General features: G+C 33.4%; 1 protein-coding gene across 1 annotated transcript in view; it reads right to left on the bottom strand.

Moving 5' to 3' along the window:
• Positions 1 to 21060, bottom strand: part of LOC133330569 (mucin-2) — a 254746-nt gene that overhangs the window by 40590 nt on the left and 193096 nt on the right. Inside the window, exons 12-13 of the mRNA XM_061539007.1 lie at positions 19211 to 19544; positions 17235 to 17390 (exon numbers count right to left, since the gene is read on the bottom strand). Of these exons, the coding sequence (XP_061394991.1) occupies positions 17235 to 17390; positions 19211 to 19544 (490 nt within the window). The remainder of the gene's footprint in view (positions 1 to 17234; positions 17391 to 19210; positions 19545 to 21060) is intronic.

The following is a 21060-nucleotide window of genomic DNA, read 5'->3' as shown; positions in this document are numbered from 1 at the left end:
CTAATGAGCCTGCAGTTATTTCGTTTTGTTTTTCATTCGTCGTAACTACTAAAAACAACAGAAAACAATACTCCCTCCCGCATAAATACCACAGAAATGGAAAAATTCCATTAAAATAACATAAAGCACCTACTGTGAACAAGACAAGAAAATAATGGGAGGTTCATAATGCAGCAAATTTCAGTCTGGGAACTATGAAATCGGCATTGAATAGAAAAAAGTAAAACTAAAAATAATTACTTTTAGAGGTAATATTAATGTCATTACAAAAGAAAGTGTTTTCAGAATTCCTATTTAATACCGTTTATTTTCCAAAGAACTCGTATAGTTCTTCTGTCTATAAAAATTTTTCTATAAAAATTCTTGCAGAGGCCTTAGAATAGAGAATTTGAGGACGTCTAGGGGCCTTCTACAAAAAGAAGACGACTTGTTAGAGATCTACTAGAAGACTGATATTTTAGAGAAGCCCTTTAAGTTTTCGTGAAGACAAACCACACGTGTTCTCTCTTTTATTTAGATCCGCCATTTTTTAGGATAGGCGGGAGATTATTTTGTCAAAACCAATGCGAGTTATATGGACATCTTCCACCTAGAACGTTTTTTTTTTTTATCTCGAAAGGCTGTTAGAAACCTCTTTTCATATTTATGAGATCATTTAAGGGTATCCAAACTATAAAAGACTATTTCGTGATTTGTACCGATTTTCTACCCATAGGCCTTAATGTTATGGAAGCTATATATGATGATACAAAAAAGCGAGTCTTTATGTTTAAAAACAGGGCGAACATTGTATATGCTCCTAACCTGTATATTTATAATAGGCAAAAATACCAGATTTTTTGTATCCCACATACATTTAGTTTGTAATGGGCCTATGTCAAAAACTGGACATACATTGACAATTTTCTACGAAGAAGTTTTTTTTACCAATCAAGAATTCGGAATGAGAACTTATCACCGAATTTAGGCTGGAAAATACTTAAAAATTGGATTAACCTGGATATGAAGATTATGTAAAAATATGGAGCTCCACTGAACCTTTCCTCCAAGAAAGCGGAACGTCGTTATATGGGGGATATACCAAAACTATATCCTATATTAACAACTCAGAATACCAAAATTAAAGGAATTTCAATACGAAAATGCGGATAAGACCGAAGTCGATTCATCTCCCGGAAAGGTTTATAATTGGGCTTTATCGCTATATGGAGGATATGTCAAAACCCAGACTCGGAATGCCAAAATACAGAGTGAAAATCCGGCAAAAAATTCAAAATTCCGAAAATGGGCCGATATCGTCATATTGAGTATATATCAAACTGTAGATATACATCGACAATTTATTTAACGTGAACAAATATCAACTTTCTGCGAAGGAATTTTGTGTCCACCAACAAAATAGAATACCAAATTATAGTCATTTCGGTTTGAAAATATCTAACATTTAACTCGAGACCTCTATTTAGAGGATGATCAAAGCTTGGTCTTATTTTGTTGTGTTTTCTTCACCCTTTAACCCGAGACCTCTATTTAGAGGATGATCAAAGCTTGGTCTTATTTTGTTGTGTTTTCTTCACCCTTTAATCATCCAGGGTGTCTAAATAAAGCTGCTTCCCTTGGGAATTGGCTAAAATCTTCAAAATATCCAGAAGCAGGCGGTGTCATTATATGGAAGATATACCAAAATGTGGACTTATATTGAAAATTTCCTGCGAAGTAGTTGCTTATCCAATAAAAATACAGGATGCTCAATTATAGTCACTTCAGTTGGAAAATGTGCCTCGGGCCATAAAATAACCTAAAAAAATTAGGAGGGACCTGTATTTGAGGCAACCTAGCCCCCAAACATGGTCTTTAATTGACAGGTCGGTCAGTACACAGAAAAAAATTTAATGAATATTTTCATAATTTCAATCGTAGTTTATTTTTTCCATACTGTACATGTACATTGCTTTACGAGTACAAATTCTTATAAACATGAGAAAGTCACAATTTTTTTCAAAAAAAAAAACTTTTCATTAATATTAAAACATTTTTCCTTCTTCACTTAACATTATCATTATTAGCGCTCATTTTGTTCTCTCTTTTGACAAAAAAAAAAATGTATTCCTACGAGGAAAAAAAATACCACCACCATTCACTGGACGGCTGTGTTTTGTTTTGGTATCACACTTCGCCTCTCACCTAACTTGGTATTTGTTAGTTTTGTAACCATTGATTTGACGACGGCTTCTTCTGCTAAAAACCGACGTCTCTCCACTCGATTGTGGCTAGTTTTTCATTCGATTGTTTCTTTATTTCAGACATTGATACCTCTTCATTGGTGTTGTACAATTCGCATATGCATTTTCCAAAGTATTTTGATATAAATGCCAAATATAATATATAAAACAAGTGCTGATACGTACGAGCAACATTTCCAATCGAATGTTTAAATATGTATATGATTGTTCCAATGACGCAATACTAGAACAATTAAGTATATAAATAGGAAGAAACGAGAAAAAACGTAGCATAGAAGATGAATGACATAAAATTCAAAAGACAAAGAGCTTCTGTGTCATATAAAAACCACCACCAAATGCTCATTCCAAAGTTGTCTTTTTTCACTCTCTCTGATAAGAAACGAATATTTAAAGTTTTATGAATTATATTCATAAAATGCAGAAATCTGGACATTGGCAACACATTTTGAACACTATTCATATACAATACGAATTGTCACAATTTAAAAGTATGGAATGCCAAATGACAGCTATCTAGGTTTGATTATTTGGCTAGATCCTTCAAAACCTATCAGCTCATTACTTATGTTATCTCTCCTACAACGAATCAGGATTTTGAAGATCACACACATCTCAAATAAGGCCCACGGAGTGTACGACTAGATCCAATCTTTTTATTTAATCCCAAAATGGGATCTATCGGCTCATTTCCTTTGTTCTGTTTTGAAGAATTAAAAATTTCATTTGTCGGCAACAATGTCGTGTTGTTATCCACTTAACCAATTTTCCAAAGGCCTATCCTCGTATCTATGATCCTAATTCTCTTGAAAACACACCTATACGAACAAAACCTCGCTTAGAAACAATTTAAATAATTTTCTTTTGTTTTTGCATTTCCAAGTCTTTAGTTCTCCATTCAATTTATGTGTCTATGAATTGCTCGTTTAGTTACCACAAATCAAAAGATCAAAGTCATGGACCTAAGAAGAAGAAGCAAAAAACACATTCTTCTATCCCTTTTAAACATAGAGGTATAGGAAAAAAATCCGGGGGGGGGGAAGACAAAGTTATTTCACGTTTCTTGTTGTTCTTCTTTAACAAGATCCATGAATAACCACAACCATTTTCTGTGGCTGTCGCTGCTGTTTGCAGTTTGTAGCAGCTACTTATCATGATCATGATGCTTCCACAAGAGTTCCTGCCCTGCATAGTGGCTGACTGGATGGTTGGTTAATGGTTGCCCCCTATTTCATCTATCCACCAGAAAAAGATGAAGATGATGTATGAAGAACCGAACGAACGACCGAATGGGTAGGTAAATTGTAAGCCATTCATTGGTGTTGGCGGTAAAGCGAGTTTACTAACGATCTTGCAGTGCGGTGAGAGGGAAATGAAACTGGGATGGGGATAAATTACAAAGATGCTTCTGCCGATGATTCATGGGTTGTGACTTATGGATGGTTTGGTAAAGAAAACACAAAAAAAAACGAAAGCTATTGAGAAAACATAAAATACTATATCAACCAACGCTGGAATCCCACAACAACATAATGATTGAGGTTCTCCTGTTTTTTTTTTTGTTTCTTTGTTCTAATACAAGACACAATTGATGGTAGCTAAAGATTTGAGGCGTCATTAACCCCTGAAGTAAAACCTAAGAGGTTAAGAAGAAGAAGACTGGAAAAATTTAGAAGATTTTTTTGTTGTCATCGAAATTGTAGACTAACACACTAAAACCACAGAATTACATCGTTCTAAAAATATTTGTCAACGCACATTTTATGGCTGTCCGAATCTGTATTTTTTATTTATTTGGCTGCCAAGGGCAAAACAAAAAGAAATAAAAAAATAATATAAAAATAGTTCTTAATCACACCTTGGCCATAAACAACTAATTCTGTTACATTTCGCAACAAATTTACGCATTGTTGTTGTTCTGTTTCGTAGACTTCTTGTTTCGATTTTCAAATACTTTTACTTTTTGTTTTTCTTTTTATAGATTGAATGGGAAAAATGTTGAAATGTAAAAAATAAAATAAAATGGACACTGATGAAATTTTTGAAAATTTAGGTATTTGCTATTTTCAGCGGATTTTTTATTCGATGGATATTCTATTTAGAATTTTAGGGTTATTGGAACTTAAATTGTGAACTTGATTGGCTGAATTATTATTATTTTTTTTTAATTTTAGTATCTTTTGAGGATAATACGGTAAGAAAAATTCGAACTAATCGACTATATAATACTCCCCAACATGGTTGGTATATTTAGGTGGTGGATTTGAGAATGATTATTGATTTTTTTGATTCGATATACCCGGCATATTATTCAAATCGGTTGAAATTTATATATGGGAGCTACACAGAAACAAATAATATATTATATAAATGGTGTTCAGAAAGTGTGACCAATGTTCAGATTTCTGCATTTTACGAATGCAGTTCATAAAACTTTAAATTTTCTATGGCTCAGAAACACTTTTGTCGTGCCTCTTTTTTCTTCCTCACTTGTTCGGATTTCTACATTTTATGAATGCAATTCATAAAACTTCAAACATTGGTTTCATGTCAGGGAGAGATAAAAAAAAAAAAAACTTTGGATTTGTGTTTGGTGGTAATGGCTGGTATTTTATGGCTGAGAAAGTATTTGTCGTTCTGATTTTTTTCGCTTGAGCTGTTTGCTCGCTTTAAAACTTATTTGTTACGGAATTTGTATCGAAATAATTTGGAAAATACATATGCGAATTTTATAACATCAATGAAGAGGTCAGTAACAGCGTTATATAATGTGCAAAACTAGCCAACTTTCGTGAGGTAGAGACAGATACCAAAACAAAGAGAGCAAAAAAAAGAACAATTTTATAGTTGTGTTTGGTGGTGCTTGCGGGTTTTCTATGGCTCAGAAACTATTTGTCGATTTGATTTTATGTTTTCTTCTTTGTTATGCTTTGCCCTTTATTTTTCCTACTTACATGTTCGTGTTATGCGCCATTGTAAATAATCGTATACAATGTTAAGCTTTCGCGTGAGCTTGTTGCTCGTATCAGTAGGATAGCATTTATATCGAAATAATTTGGAAAATACATATGCGAATTTTATAACACCAATGCAGAGTTCGGTAACAGCCTTTGAAATAAAGAAACAATTAAATAGAAAAGTAGAAACGGTTACCAAAGCAAAATACAGCCGAACAATGAATGGTTGTCCCTTCTTTTCTTGGAAGAGAACAAATGAGAGAACAATATGAGCGCAAATAGTGGTGAAGTAAAGCAAAGTATGAAAATTATTTTGTTATTAATGAAATGTTTACATTTTTTGGGAAAAATATTGGCTTTCACATGATTTTAAAAATATTTACTTGTATTCTAAGCGAGGCACTTGTATAATATGGAAAAATAAACGATGAATGAAATGATGAAAATATTCATCGGCATTTTAAATTTAGGGTACGTCTTTATTGTGAAAGAACTAAGAAAAGTTTCTGTCTGGACGCAATAACGGACGCATAACACTATGTATATTTTTTTTTTTGTCTATGCAATACATTTTTCTTAGCATAAACTTACTCAATTCAGTTTGACGTACAAACATGTATTGTGTTATTTGCAGTGAATTCTATAATCGATTTGACAACAAATTTAATTATCACTTGAAAATTGTCGACAGCTCTTCTGTATTAAAAAGGTCATCCGCACGTCTTTAATAGACGAAAGATATTTTGTATTCTTCTATAAATTACACACCTAGATTGGTATTTCTAATACCCAGAAGTTCGATGTCAGAAGATACGGATCACTTCTAAAGGTTATTTGTATAAAGACTATTTCCTAAAGGTATCTTTTTAGGCGACCTTCAAGGACATCGTTATTGGGAGAGTGTCGATCATGATTGAATCATACAATACCTACCAAAATTTAAGTTCATCGAAGCACTATTTTCGTAATAACCCACGCCGAAAGATGTGAAAAATTATTTTACCCTTAAAGTGTGGAAAATCAAGTATATTCCGAAATAATTACCAAATAGTGGATCTGCTATACTTTACACACATGGTATGCATTACGCTCTCTCTAATACCATCAACTTCATGATTATTTAAACAAAGTTCATTGACGACTACCCATTCTCGATCACTAAATTGCTGTACACATATGTGTATGTAGTAACATACATACCAACATACATCGATCTGACATTATATTGAAAATTATTTTTTCAAATAACAAATGTTGTCGTTCTTGTCGCTGTGCTTCGTATGAAGTAAACGATCCACACTCAAGACATAAACAAAACTTCTAGACAATTTTCTTTAACGGCTGGGTAATTCATGGTAACTCAAACTTGAGATTCTTTATGGACTTGATCAGCATCGGGGTTTTTTATTAGGTTTTAGTTCAGTTTTGTTTATTTATTTTTTTCTCTTTGTTGAATGTTTATGTTGCGTTGCGTTCCGTCCTTCCTTCCTTGCTTGAATGCCATTCAAGTTTGTTTCTGGTCATACATTGTTGTTGTAAATTATTGTGTAAATTTGATATACAATCTCATGCTGATGCTGAATTCTCTAGACCGAGGGGAAAGACTAGAAATACCATAGAAATTGTAAGAAGAACAAAAAAATACAACAACGACCAGAACTAGAAGGAACTAATAAATTCTAAATCAAGCAACTGATGTCCTATTGGGCATGAGGACCAGACAGACAGCCAGAAGTCAAGCAACAGCCTCTTTGGATTGGCATGGCAAAACTGGAAGTTGTTGTTCTATTCTAGTATTTTTTCTTCATTCAATGAAAATTAATGTCTGGCCATATCGAATGTAGGAATATTTTTGTTGTCGCTGTTCTTGCCGTTGTTGTTGTTTCGTAATCATCATTAATTACATATATGGAATTTCTATCATATTTGAAAGGGACATTTGTTGTCTGTCAGCTGTCGTTCGCTTTTTGCCCTTGCTGTGCGATGTGTGACATATTTTTATTTGTTTGCATTTCCCCAAGGGGAATAAAATGCCAAGGAATTAAAGTGGGCATGTTATTTGTACGAGTGGCTGAATATGGTAGATCAGGATAATATTTGACCTTCAACAATTTTTTTTTTTTTTTAAATTTTCTTGTAGAAAATTAGTGGGTATTCCGGGATATACAGGTCTTCTATTGGCGAAAGGCATTCATCAGATATAATAAATAAGGACTTCTACTGGTCCCCTATCAACAAAAGAACTTAGAAAGGTCTTAGACAAAAGACGTCCCGGTGCCATAAAAACTTCTCTAGACATACCAAATGTGTTCTATAAAAAACAAATTTCTGTAGACTGAATATCTTCAATACTTTTTTTATATACAGAAGATCTTCTATGAGAAAAATACCTTCCACAAGATTTCTATAAAAAAATAAGAACCTCGTCGTGAAAAATATCTCCCACAGGTTTTCAATAGACAGAAGATCTTACGAAGGTCTTAAATATATATAAGACTTTCAACACGTCTTCCATAGAAAAAATACCTTCTGCAGGTATTTGTATATATAATAGACCTTAGACAGATATTTTATATACAGAAGACCTTTGGACATTTCTTTGGTCATTTCTAGAGTCTGAAGTCTAATTACCGATTTTTGTATATATAGAAGACCACCTACAGATATCATTTAGGAATTCTTTTAGCAGATCTTTTATATATAGAATACCTTAGGCAAGTTTTTTTATATACAGAAGACTTTTGACAGATTTCTCATCCTTCGAAAGGTCCTCTATCGGAAAAAGACCTTCTGCAAACTTTATTTATGAAAAACCTACGACAGATCTTTTATATAGGACATACGACAGGTCATTTATATAGCCAGAAGTCTAATTCCCGATATCTTATAATTTTTTTTTTGTATATATAGAAAGATATCATTTAAGAAGAAAGGCCACTTAATGTCCTCTACAGTGCCTTCCACATGTACTTGTTTTCCTCTGGTCTTTTATAAACCGAATTCACTCTGCAGTTGTTCTACGGACAAAAGGCTTTCTACAGGTATTTTATGCACAGAATTTCTTATATGGGTCTTCAATGGATTTTCGACCTTCTGTAAAAGTGACAAATCTAAGAAACAGAAGCACCACATACGACCTTTGAAGGATCTATGGGCCAGAACTCTACAGATAATATTTTTCAGGTCTTCAATAGAAGAAAGATCTGTATTCTATGAACAAAATACCCTCTTTTTCTGGTTTCCTATAGACACAATACCCGTTGGATGTATTCTATTGGCAGAATGGTTTATATGGGTCATCAATAGCCAGAGATCTCGTACAAGTCTTTTATAGACTGAAGACCTTCGACAAGTCTTCAGCAAAACCTTTGACAAATCTATGGTCCTGAACCCAACAGTATATCTTTTTCAGTTTTTCTATAGAAAAATATTTGTATTCTATGGACAAAAAGCCGCCTTATTTTATACATAGAATACCAATTGGATGCTTTCTATTAACAGAAAGCTTTCTACGGGACTTCTATAGGTAGAAGACCATCGAAAAGTTTTCAGAAAAAACCTTTCCCAATTCTATGAACCAGAAACACTTCAAAATACCTATGACGGATCTATGGGTCTAAACCATATAGATGATATATTTCAGATCTTCTATAGGAAAAGGACATATATTCTATGTACTAAAGATAATCTTCTTCTGGTTTTCTGTACACAGAATACCAGTTGGATGTATTCTATTGGCAGAAGGATTTCTACGGGTCTTCTAGAGGCAGAAAATCTCCTACAGGTCGTCTATAGAAAGAAGGCCTTCGACAAATCTTCAACAAAAAAACTTTTCCAAGTCTATGAATCGGAATCTCTATAAAATTCCTTTGATATATGGGTCTAAAACCTACAGATAGTTTTCTATACACAGAATACCAGTTGGATGTATTCTATTGGCAGAAGGCTTTCTACCGGTCTTCTATAGGCAGAAAAGCTCCTACAGGACGTCTATAAAAAGAAAGCCTTCGACAAGTCTTCAACAAAAAACTTTTCCAAGTCTATGGACCGGAATCTCTAAAAAATTGGGTATATATTTCAGGTCTTCTATAGAAAAATTGCATCTATTCTACGTACAATATACATCTATTCCATCTTCCTGTGGTCTTCTATAGAATGAAGACCTTCGACAATACTTCAACGAAAAAAAAAAACGTTTTCAAGTTTATGGGCCAGAAACACTTCCAAAGACCTTGGAAGGATGTATGGGTCTGAACCATATAGCTTTTCAGGTCTTCTATAGGCAAACCAACTTCAAAATGTATTCTATAGACAAAAAGGGGTACTTCTTCTGCTCTTCTATAAATAGAAGGCCTTTTATTGACAAAATATCTTCTGCATGTATTGTATACATCCTCTACGGTTTTTCATGGACCTTCCACGACGGCCTGCTACAGAACGAGGGACTATATATATTTAGAAGGCCATAGAAAAGTCTTATAAAGACTGGTCTATAAACCTGAGACCTGGGATAATCCTTTTTGGCATAGAAAACTTTCGACAGTTAATTTATGGAATTCCGTCCTTGGTCTTATTAAGGCTGATTTTTTGTTCTAATTGTAAACGGTATATAAAATATCTATACTTATAAGTTTTTTTTTGTAGGTACCATTACATCTCTAATACCAAATTTGTCCACACGCGTTGTCAATGAAATAAATGTCAAACTTTCAATTATTTTGAGAAAATCTTTTTCATTTCAATTACAGACATCTTAAAAAATAATAATTAAGCGGGTTTTCATTTCGCAATTGTAGATAATGCGTTCGTGTTAACACACATCGGTGACAGTGACTGTGAGCTTAGAATGAATGGTTGGCTTCATACTTATGGATGGTTTAATACCGTATTTTTTTCTGTTTGATGTTGGTGACTGGTACGCGCGCGCATCAAGTTATTAAAATATCGTTAACGTTAAAACTTATTAGACCGAGGAGTAACACTACTTCGTTTCTTTGTACTATGATATTAAGAAAAAGTAAATAAAAAAAACAACAAAAAAAACTTTAAGTAGCTGAATGATTTTCGTGAAGTGTGTGTGTGTGCGCGCGCATTAAAAGTTCAAAAAACTTTGCCATTGTAAAAAAATATAAATTGTAGACAACAACAATGAATTGCCATACTAACTGTGTTTTTTTTATCAAATAACAATATTATAAAAATATAAGGGGATTTAATTTTTTGTTCAATATTTACTTTTTGTCACCTTCGTAGGTTTTTTTGCAACAACAAAAATGCCTTGTAAACAACAATTAAAAATGTTGACGGATTTAATGGGATTTATTGCATCCCCATTTTGCATAAAGGCAAATAAAAAAGCGCACCGGCAGCATTCGGTACTGAATGTTCAAAACAAAACGTTTAATGAAAGTTAAAAGCCTTTTTTGTTTTATATTTATAATGGCAGCAAAAGACCTACCTTCACATTAATGACAAATTGACAAGTTTTTGTATTAATTATAAATTCTTGGCACGTTTATTTTTAATTTATGGCTAGGTTTATGTCACTACGTATTGCTAATTAACAAAACAAATAGTAAATTTTAAAACAAATAAACACCATAACGAAGAACACAATTCTGCTCTTAGCAATAATAAATTAATAATTCATTCTCCGTGGAAAGTGAAATGTATTTAAATTTCTATTTGGCTACCATATTTGCTATAAAGAATGCTAACAATGCTGTTATCTGTAACAGAGGTGGTTAACAGTGTGGTTTGTTTTGTTAGGCATATGTCTGTTATGTTATTTCTACAAGAAGCCTGAAAGTATGCTTTAGTTTTTGTTTGTGATTTACAAGAAATTGCTGTAATGTGATGTTACACAGAATTTCTGATATACATAATAATATAATGTTAATTGGAAAACAAATAGTTTTATACACAGAGGTAGCAAATTACGCACAGTGGGTTAAATTGTTTTACACAGTGGTATAAATAGTTTTACTTTCATTTTGAAAATATTCAATCGAGTATATGCATATATTTTTGCTCAGTATGAAATACTGAGACGATTTGTCTGTCTGTTGAAATCACGATATAGATCTCAATATGTAAGACAGAGCTTTAAAACGTTGGATAAACCCTGGATAAATTATCCCTTCTTATTGCATTAGTCTTGGGAGCAAGGATGTACGTAACTTTAACCGATGTATACCCACATTTTATGTCTCATTTCATGTAAAAGCTAGGTGCTGTAATTTATGTCACTGCATTACGATAATACATTATAGTCATAAGTCCTTCATATTATGTATCTTATTTATATATTAACATTGTTTAAAAAATGACTCAATAAATATAAATTAATTAATTGCCCATACTTTGTTGCTATTTCTATGTTATAGGGAAAAATAATTTTTTGAAAAGTGGGAGACTCAAAAATCGAGATAGACCTATGATTCCTTAACCAAAGTTGCTTAGAATTGTCCATAGAATCATCCTAGGGGCTGGATTTAACCGACAACAAATTTGGCCCGCCCTATGGTTCTATTCTATTTATGCAAAACCTATGATTTCAATAAATTCTTATTACCAGGTATAGATTAGAGAATTAATATTTTTACAGAATTTTGGACTGAAATATATTTTTATACCCTCCATCATAGTATGGAGGGTATATTAGTTTTATTTTCCGTTTGTAACGCATCGAAATCATCATTTCCGACCCTATAAAGTATATATATATATATATATATATATTCTTGATCAGCGTAAAATTCTATGACGATTTAGGCATGTCCGTCTGTCCGTCTGTTGTAATCACTCTAGCGTCTAAACAAATTGAGATAGATTGCCAAAATTTTCATAGAGTCTTTTGTCTGCAGGCAGGTCAAGTTCGAAGATGGGATATATCGGTCCACGTTTAGGCATAGCTCCCATATAAGGGTACCCCCCCCCCACCAATTTTCGGTATTTTGAGGTTTGATCTCGTTTTTCCACCGAATTCGCTGAAATTTGGTACATCGGGTTCTTATTTAGTACCAAATATCTACACAAAAATTATAAACATCGGTCCACTTTTTCTGATAGCCCCCATATAAGGGTACACCCCCCAATTTTCGGTATTTTGAAGTTCTTGAGTGCGCTTTTCAACCGAATTCCCTGAAATTTGGTAGCAAATCTCCACACCAAAAATTATAAATGTAGGTTAATTATTTCGGATAGCCCCCGTATATGGGTACCCTCCAATTTTTGGTATTTTGGGGATCTTGAGCGCATTTTTCAACCGAATTCACTGAAAATTGGTACATTGTGTTCTTATTTTATGCGAAATATCTAAACTAAAAATTATAAACATCGGTTCACTTTTTCTGGTAGCCCCCATATAAGCGTACCCCCCAATTATCGGTATTTTGAGGTTCTTGAGTGCGTTTTTCAACCGAATTTGGTATTTTGTAGTCGTATATGGTAACAAATCTCCCTACTAAAAATGATTAATATTCACCCCATTTTAGGGGTAGTCCCCATATAACCCCCTTTTTTATATGAAAATAGTTATCTAATTTGTTCCGTTTTTTGGGTTTGGTTCTATGACTCTGTTGTAATCTTTTCCTTCGACAGGTCTTCAATATACCGAAGACATTCAAAAGGTCTTTTATAGACCTCCTACATATATCATTTAGGAAGAATGGCTTCTTAATTTCCTATATAGCATGGAGAATCTACAAAATACCGGATTACTACAGAAGACCCATTTCAAGTGTTATATGGACAAAACAAAATGTATTGTATGGACACAAGACCTACATCCTATTGTCTTTTATAAACAGAATATTTATATGGGGGCTATGTCAAAACAAAGAACTATATTGAAAATTATTTTTCCCCAAAGAAAAATGCGAAAATGCGCAAAAAGCCATGAAACACATTAAAATTGGGCGAGATATTTGTACGAACAAATATTATTTTGCGCTTTAAAAATCTAAAATTCCAAATTACAGACTCCTATCGCCATAAAAATATATCTAAAATAAGGAGGTCCTTTATATGCGGATTATGAGGATAATAGACTTATACTGAATACTTTCCGCAATAATGATTTCCCAAAAGAACTGGAATGTCAAATTTCAAACCCTTTGGTAGGAAAAATGCGGCCTAGAATTTAAAAATGCCGCAAATGGGGTAGTGCTTGGGCCATTCTAAGTGTTTCTTGGAACTCTTTGATATTTTTATTGGAAGGATTGATATCTTCCAGCATTATTGCAATCAGTACGTACGACCATGTGCTGTGTTGTTTACAGTCAATATTCAAAAGCTATGAAATTGACTCGTGAAAATTATCATCAAATCATTTATCCCAACTTTCGAAATGGATTATCAGAACTAGAGTACATCGATGAGCATAAATTTGTGTATGGCGATGAAGCACTGTGGGAAATTGGTTCGATGGGGTCTTCCAAAAATGGCAGCTATGCCATAAAACATTGATGGTGTGCATACACTTAATGAAGACCTCCCGCAAAAGAGATATGTTCGTTCGATATGCCTCAAAAAATATTTTTGAATAACTACAATTTCGGTGCTTCAAAAGACGTTTTTAGGATCGCCATATGTCACGAATCATAGAACTATGTGTGTCAACTAAAAAAAAATCAAAAAACAAACTTCTCTGTACACAGCAGCCCTCATAAACTTCATATGCATATATATGCCTCTATTCCGGAGAATATGATGCTGGCTTGTGGTGATTAGGGAATAAGTTCACTTTTTCTAGAAATTGAAATTTGATTCAGGCATGTTCAAAAAATACATCGATTAAATAAATAAAATCTACAATTATTTCATTTTTGCTGTTGTTTTCTGTATATAAACTGTAAAATATCGCTGGTTTAACTTGAAAAAACAACAAGTCCATTTTTCTAGAAAGTGAATGGTGGGTACGTAGGTTCTTCTCCTGGCTTTCCTTTTCAATGCAAAACTTAGATCATTAAGCTCGACTCGAAAGAGTATAAATAATCACTTTAAAGATTACTTTCAAATGATCAATGCCCTTACAAGGCAAAATTAAAATAACAAAAATTATTTCAGCTGAGCACGGCTAGGGCTCGAACTTCGGTCCTCGGAGCAACACAAATGTTGTCAGACCACTTAACGTTCGGAGCCATCAACACACTTCCAAAAACGGTTGCGCAAAAAAATGTGTATGCCATGGAAGCAATTGTAGGTGTGTGGATTAATTATCCAACGCTACAACAAAAATCTGCTTTGAAAAGGACTGTTCCTAGAATTGAAGACAAATGTCGAACTTTGACAAATTTGAATTTAATTCGCATATGCAAGTTTCGCATCAGGGCGGAATAAATACAAATTATCAACATACGACCTTTGTAAAGCCACATAGCCCAATATGCCTGATTGACTCTAAATTGGTATTTTGGTCCACTTTTTAGGGTAACACCCATATAACGTTATCCCCAATATTCAGAATTTTGGAAGGTTTGGGCAGGTTTCCAAAGGAATTGGCTGTAATTTTATACTTGGGACTCTCATTGGGTACAAAATCTCCCCACCAAAAATTATCAATATTGGCCCAATTTTCGGAGTAGCCCTCATATTACGTTACCCCCATTATTCGGTATTTCTATAAACAATCATCGATATCTGTCCGCGGTTTAGTATAGCTCCCATAGAACTGTACTGCAATTTTTCAACAATTTTCAGATTTTGGTATTATTTCAGCTGAGCACGGCTAGGGCAGGTTTCCAAACACAAATGTTGAATTGGCTGTAATTTTATACTCTGGAAAAGGACTCTGATTGGGTATACAAATTTGAATTTAATTCGCATATGCAAGTTTCGCATCAGGCCAAAAATGATTATCAATATTGGCCCAATTTTTTGACTCTAAGGTTTTCAAAGGACTTGGCTGTAATTTTATACTTGCCTCTCATATTATCAATATTGGCCCATCCCCATTATTTTATTCGGTATGTTGGGATTTTTTTACAATTATCAATCGAATTGGTTCTAATTTGATATTCTGGGTTCTCATTGGGTGTCGAATCTTTCTACAAACAATCATCGTTATCTGTTTGCGATTTAGTATATCTCCCATAGGACTGTACTGCAAATTTTGGACAATTTGCGGATTTTGGTATGTACAAGGTCCTAGCCCAAATTTCCAATAGCTTGTAGTTTGATATTTCATTTTCTTTTGATAGTAATTTATTATGGCATAGCAACTATATAATAATCCCGATCGATTTTAAGTATTTGACTGTGCATCTCATGGTGGAGAGTACAAAAAATTAGTCTCATGCGAACTTAACGATGTTTTTACTTGTTTTTATTGATATTTTTGAATAAAGTATGATTTTTTTTTTAAATAAAAATTAGCATGTAAAAAAATTGATAATTTTTTGTCTATCCTAAAAAATTGTTGAAAAGGGACTTATTGCCTTTACAAGTTATGTGTCCCGTAAACGGTCATGCATGCATGACATGCATTTAGTGGTGTTAGTGAAATTTGTATGTATGTGTCACAGATACGATGCATGAAGCAAAATCAAAAATTTTTGATTTTTCGCATGAATGACGTTCGATTTTGACGTATGTGCGGAGGAGGCATCATGCATATTCTCACTTATGATGTTTTTTTCAAAGAGAATGGTAAAGAAATGTCGGATACTGCGAGAAAAATGTTATAGAGTTGTTGGAAGTATGCCAGTTGTTCTCAGCACTTTTTCAGCATTTTCTCTATTTTGTAAGCACAAGGACAAAATCGAAAAAATTGTTTCGTCCGTTGTCAACATTGTCTGTACAGCACGAAATCAAATGCAAAATGAATGCATGAACCGTGTGCGCTGAAGCTTCATGAACACGTATACGATTTTGATGTCATGCATGCATGATCGTGTACGGCCCACTTTAAGCCAGCGATATGTCTTCTTTATACGTAGAAGATGTTTCAGTATTATTTATATAATGGACATATAAGACATAGAAACTCGTCTATAGATCGTTTACACATATGTCCTTTCTAGAGACATTCTATACAACGTGGACCCTGTAAATATCGAAGGCCTTCCATAGGGTTTCAAAGAAAATATCCAACCTTCTATAAATCTTCTATATATAGAATATCACCTACATGTCCTTCATATATAGGCGATGCTTAATATCCATGTCTTTTTTATACAACACCTTTAAATGATTTTCTATAGATAATGTACTTTATATATTTATACTAAAGATGAAATATCTTCTTTTACTTCTCATATAACAATAATATTGGGTATACATTTTCCAAATCAATACCCTCCTCCCCTTTATATTGGACTGGCAATTTGGCGATTGGCTATTAACTCCTTTTAATGAGTTACAACATAAATCATGGACCGAAACTATTAATTACGAATCTGAAAAATAATTACAACAACAAAAAATCTCAATTAACTAACTAAAAACACGTTATCACAAATTGAATCACACATCTGAAATTACGACACACGCATAACACCAGAAAATTTACAATTTTCCTTTTTTTACACTTTTGCACAATTGTAAACAATAGGAAGCCCATATAAACAAAAAACTACAACAACAGCAACCTTTAGGCAACTGTAATTTAAAAAGATATAAAAAAGAAGTGTTGCATAACATTTGTCAAGAGAAATTGGTAGAGGGGTGTAACAAGAAGAGAAGAAAAAAAAACAAATAAAATATAATAACACAGTTACATGGAAAACCACAATGCCGCACATGCCCAGCACACACATATTTTGCATTTCGCAAATCAACATACATACATATTACATGAGTGTATGTGTGCCTGTGTAACAAGTGCGTAATTAAATTTTCTACATTTGTAATCTGAGATCATTGCGGAAAATGAAAGTGACACCTAGAAACCATAGATATTAACACCATACCACACACGCACACCTCTTGTGGTTGTGGGTGTGTGTTTTGTAAACAAAAATATAATAATAATGGCAATCATAATACTAATAATTATCTACAACAATAACAATAAAGAAAATTTAGTACTTACATTAACGAAATTTTCACGTTTGATATCATCAATTTCGTCACGTTTCGAAATGCGTCGTTTCCAGTCATCCTCACCGCTCTTTTGCAGTGCAGCTAGACGATCGGCTATGGAGCCGGTCTTGTTGATGGTAATTGTGCGTTGATCGGGACCCATGACCTATAGGGGGGAAAGATGAGTGAAAAAATTAATAAAAACGAAAATTCACAAGAAAAATGGTTGCAGACAGATGATTTTCTGTAGGTCTTCTATGGAAAGCAGACTCTGAAATGACGTTTAAGGGGTTCAGCGTATATTTTTTTCCTAGGGAATAAAAATCCTGCATGTAGAGCACCTTATATAGGTATTTTATACATAGGAGACTATCAATTTAAGCCTTATTCTTCTGAATACCTTATATATGTATTTTATGCCCAGAATATTTTATACAGGTCTTATTTACTTAAGCCTTCTGTTTCAAGAAGATGTTCCTTAATCTGCGCATAGAAGACCCTGTATAAATTGTCTATCCCTTGAAGACGCTCTATATCCATAGGAGGCATTCTTGAGTTCCATTTCCAGAGATTGTTCCAAAAGTATTATATATATTAGAAGGCCTCTTGCAGGTTTTTGGCCCTCAAGAACCTATTAAAAGGCCATATAACCTTGTAACACTTTCTTAAGACCTTCTAGAAGACGTTCTTTGTCCCTGGAAGGCCTTCTAGAGGACTACAACATTTAATTTATATATGTCGGTCTTCTATCTCCATATCAGTCTATGGACATTCTCTCTATGGTCTTCTTCCTCAAAAATGCATTCTTTAGATCTTTTATTCCCAGAAAGTGTTCTAAGTTTTCTCTACAATGAATATTCGAGCTTTTATAAGTTTTTCATGCTTAGGTGTATATATGGACTTCTACAGATGTTTTATTTCTAGAAGATATTCTATTGTCAATATCCAGAATATGTTCTATACATAGAATAACATCTCAAGTTATTCCATCCTTAGAAAACCTTTTTGAGGTCTTCTACCCATGGAAAACCTTCTAGAAGACATTAGTTCCGTTCCAGAACCTAAAAGAATCTACTCATTTTACATGTTTTGCAACTTTTTACTCGAAAACCGTACCCACAAAACTGGTAAAACATTGAATCAAATTTAAGGGAGCGCAAAACAAAATGGCGTTCTCTTTGTAAACTTTTTACTTGAGAAATTTGGCCGAGTAAAAATGGTAAACATGAATGCCTACTTCTGATTGGCTGTTATGTTGATTTTGAAGTATTGTCATTTATTTTTGGCATATTTACTAGATTTGCGTTTCCGAACTTTTCAAATTATTTTGTACTCTGAGAGCAATGTAGAAATGTTTCCCTTTTACTAGATTTACTATTAAAAAAGTTCTGGAACAGACCACTTATCTAGGATTACTATCTCTAGAGGACCCCATCCCTAAAACACCTCGTCTTCTATCCCTAGAATACCTCATATGGAACCTCTATCCCTTCTATTCCTAGAATTAAAATCTTCTAACTCTAGAATACGTACTAGAATACAAATTTGCTATTTCTAGAATATATTTATGCCTAGAATATAATACGTAGGTCTTCCATACCTAGATGACCCTCCCTGGAAGACATGCATTCCCAGCTATAAAATATGTATATACAATATCTTCTAGAGATATCAAACCCATGGAAGACCTTCTAAGGATGTAGGAATTATAAAGGATCTCATAGGAATAAAGACCTATAAAAGCTTATCCGGTAATAGAAGACCCATATATGATCTTCTAGGAATAGTAGACAAATAGAAGGTCTTCCTGATATCGAAGGCCTAAATAAAGTCTTAAAGGAATAGAATTCCTATCAGAAAGTTTTTCTTATGATCGAAGATCAATATAGTAAATATAAAATTCCAAGAAATTGTTTTAGGTATATAAGGTCTTTCATGTATATATATAAATATATATATATATATTTGTTTCTATCCTTCACTTACTTGTGTTGCACTACGCCTGAGACCACCCTGTAAAAATGGTGGCAATGCTGTCGGTTGTCTCGATTGTAATTCTGGATCCGGTTCTTGTTGATGCGGCAATGATGATGCCGATGATGATTGTGGTAGTTGTTGTTGCTGCTGGTACAATGACGGCGGCGGTGGTGGTAATGCTACGTTTAGAGATTCAGATTTTGTTGCATCACTTGTCGAACCGACATGTCGTAGTTTAATAGCACCCGTCAATGGAGGCAATTGGGGGCCAATACCAATGGCAACACCACCCGGCGGGGGAACAACAATCGATGAATGACTTTTACTTTTTGGTAGGAAATTTCTGCAAAAAAGAGAAACGATGAAAATTATTAAAGGGAAATTTGTAAAGAAGGAAAATTTTTTAAAGTAAAAGTTTGTTGTAAAACAAAATATTTTAACGTCTAGTTGTTGGTGTGTTTGTCCTATTAATTTGCCTATGGCTATTTCCCATGCAAGTTATGCTAAGAAGAAATGATGATCATGCCTGTGATAAGCTAAATGATTATTATGGGCATGCGTGATGTTTGTCATTTTGTAACTATTATAATTTTCTTTTTTCCTTTTCTTTAAACATTAGTCGTGACCATACAATTTACATTAACATGAGAGTTTTCCCACTTTCCATGTTGTTTGCAGAGTTATTGAATACTAAGAACAAATTTGGAACGCCGAACGAAAATGCTGTCGCAAGTAATATTTAGATTATAGTAATGCCGATAATATAGAATATATTAAAAGCGACAAATGAAATCGTACTCGGAATTAGAAAAAAATAACAAAAATATCAAAGAAAATGAGTATTTGAGATCAATGGAGTGATTGGGAAGCATTTGTATAGAATTCGTAAATGAATAAAAAATCCCATTATTCCATTCTATGCATAGAACGTATGCATAGAAAAATATTTGTATGTCTTCTGAAACTGGGAGTATTTGACTCATATTAAGGTGATAGGAAAATTTATTTCCACATATTTTCAGTAAGAAAAATGTCATATTTTGTGGAAACAATAAAGGAAAATGAAAAAATAATTTGAACCATAAATGGTCGTTTAAAAAAACTAGTCTAAAGAGCAGCAGAAATCAAAAGAAGCTGCAATACTTGTCCGCATCATTGTATTAAAGAGGACACCTCCCCCATTCTCGATTCGAATTTTGACGATTTTCAACAGGCTGAGCAAACATTATATAAAAGAATACTTAAAGATTAAGAACATAAATTGACAAAATGTTGTTGTCTTTTTACTTTTTATCAATTAAGAAAAATTCCTACTTTTGGCTCTGGCTCAAAAATTAACAAAATGGTGGACCTAAGAAAATTGAAAAATCGCCTATTTTCGACCAAAAACCAAGCGGAAAAATAAAAAAAAAATATCTTACATACAATAGCTATGGAGGTCCCGTATTACGTGAGTTTTTTATTAGAAAACTATTTTTTTGACCGAGAATGCTCCCATTCCCCTTAAATTATTGCTCTAACGTCTCTTCTCTTGCCCTTCGATAAATTATTTCAGATTTTTATACCCTTCACCACACTGTGGTCTCTTTGTGCATATGTTTGTAAAATGCAAAAGGAATCGATATAGATCCATGGTTCGTTTTGAAAATATGCATAGAATCACGTTCTGAGTCGATTTATGCATGTCCGTCCGTCCGTCTGTTGATGTTAAATTGTAAACAAAGTACAGGTCGCATTTATGATCCGATTTGGATGAAATTTGGCACAGCTCACTTATTTGGCCCAAGGACGAACCCTATTGAAATTGGGAAAAATCGATTCAGATTTAGATATAGCTCCCATATATATTTTCGACCGAT

This window comes from Musca vetustissima, unplaced genomic scaffold (assembly GCF_032173495.1).
Source record: "Musca vetustissima isolate MV318-11 ecotype Yass unplaced genomic scaffold, APGP_CSIRO_Mvet_v1 utg23084, whole genome shotgun sequence".
Lineage (NCBI taxonomy): Eukaryota > Metazoa > Arthropoda > Insecta > Diptera > Muscidae > Musca > Musca vetustissima.
The sequence above is the reverse complement of the archived record's forward strand: the minus strand, read 5'-3'. Positions and strand labels throughout refer to the sequence as shown.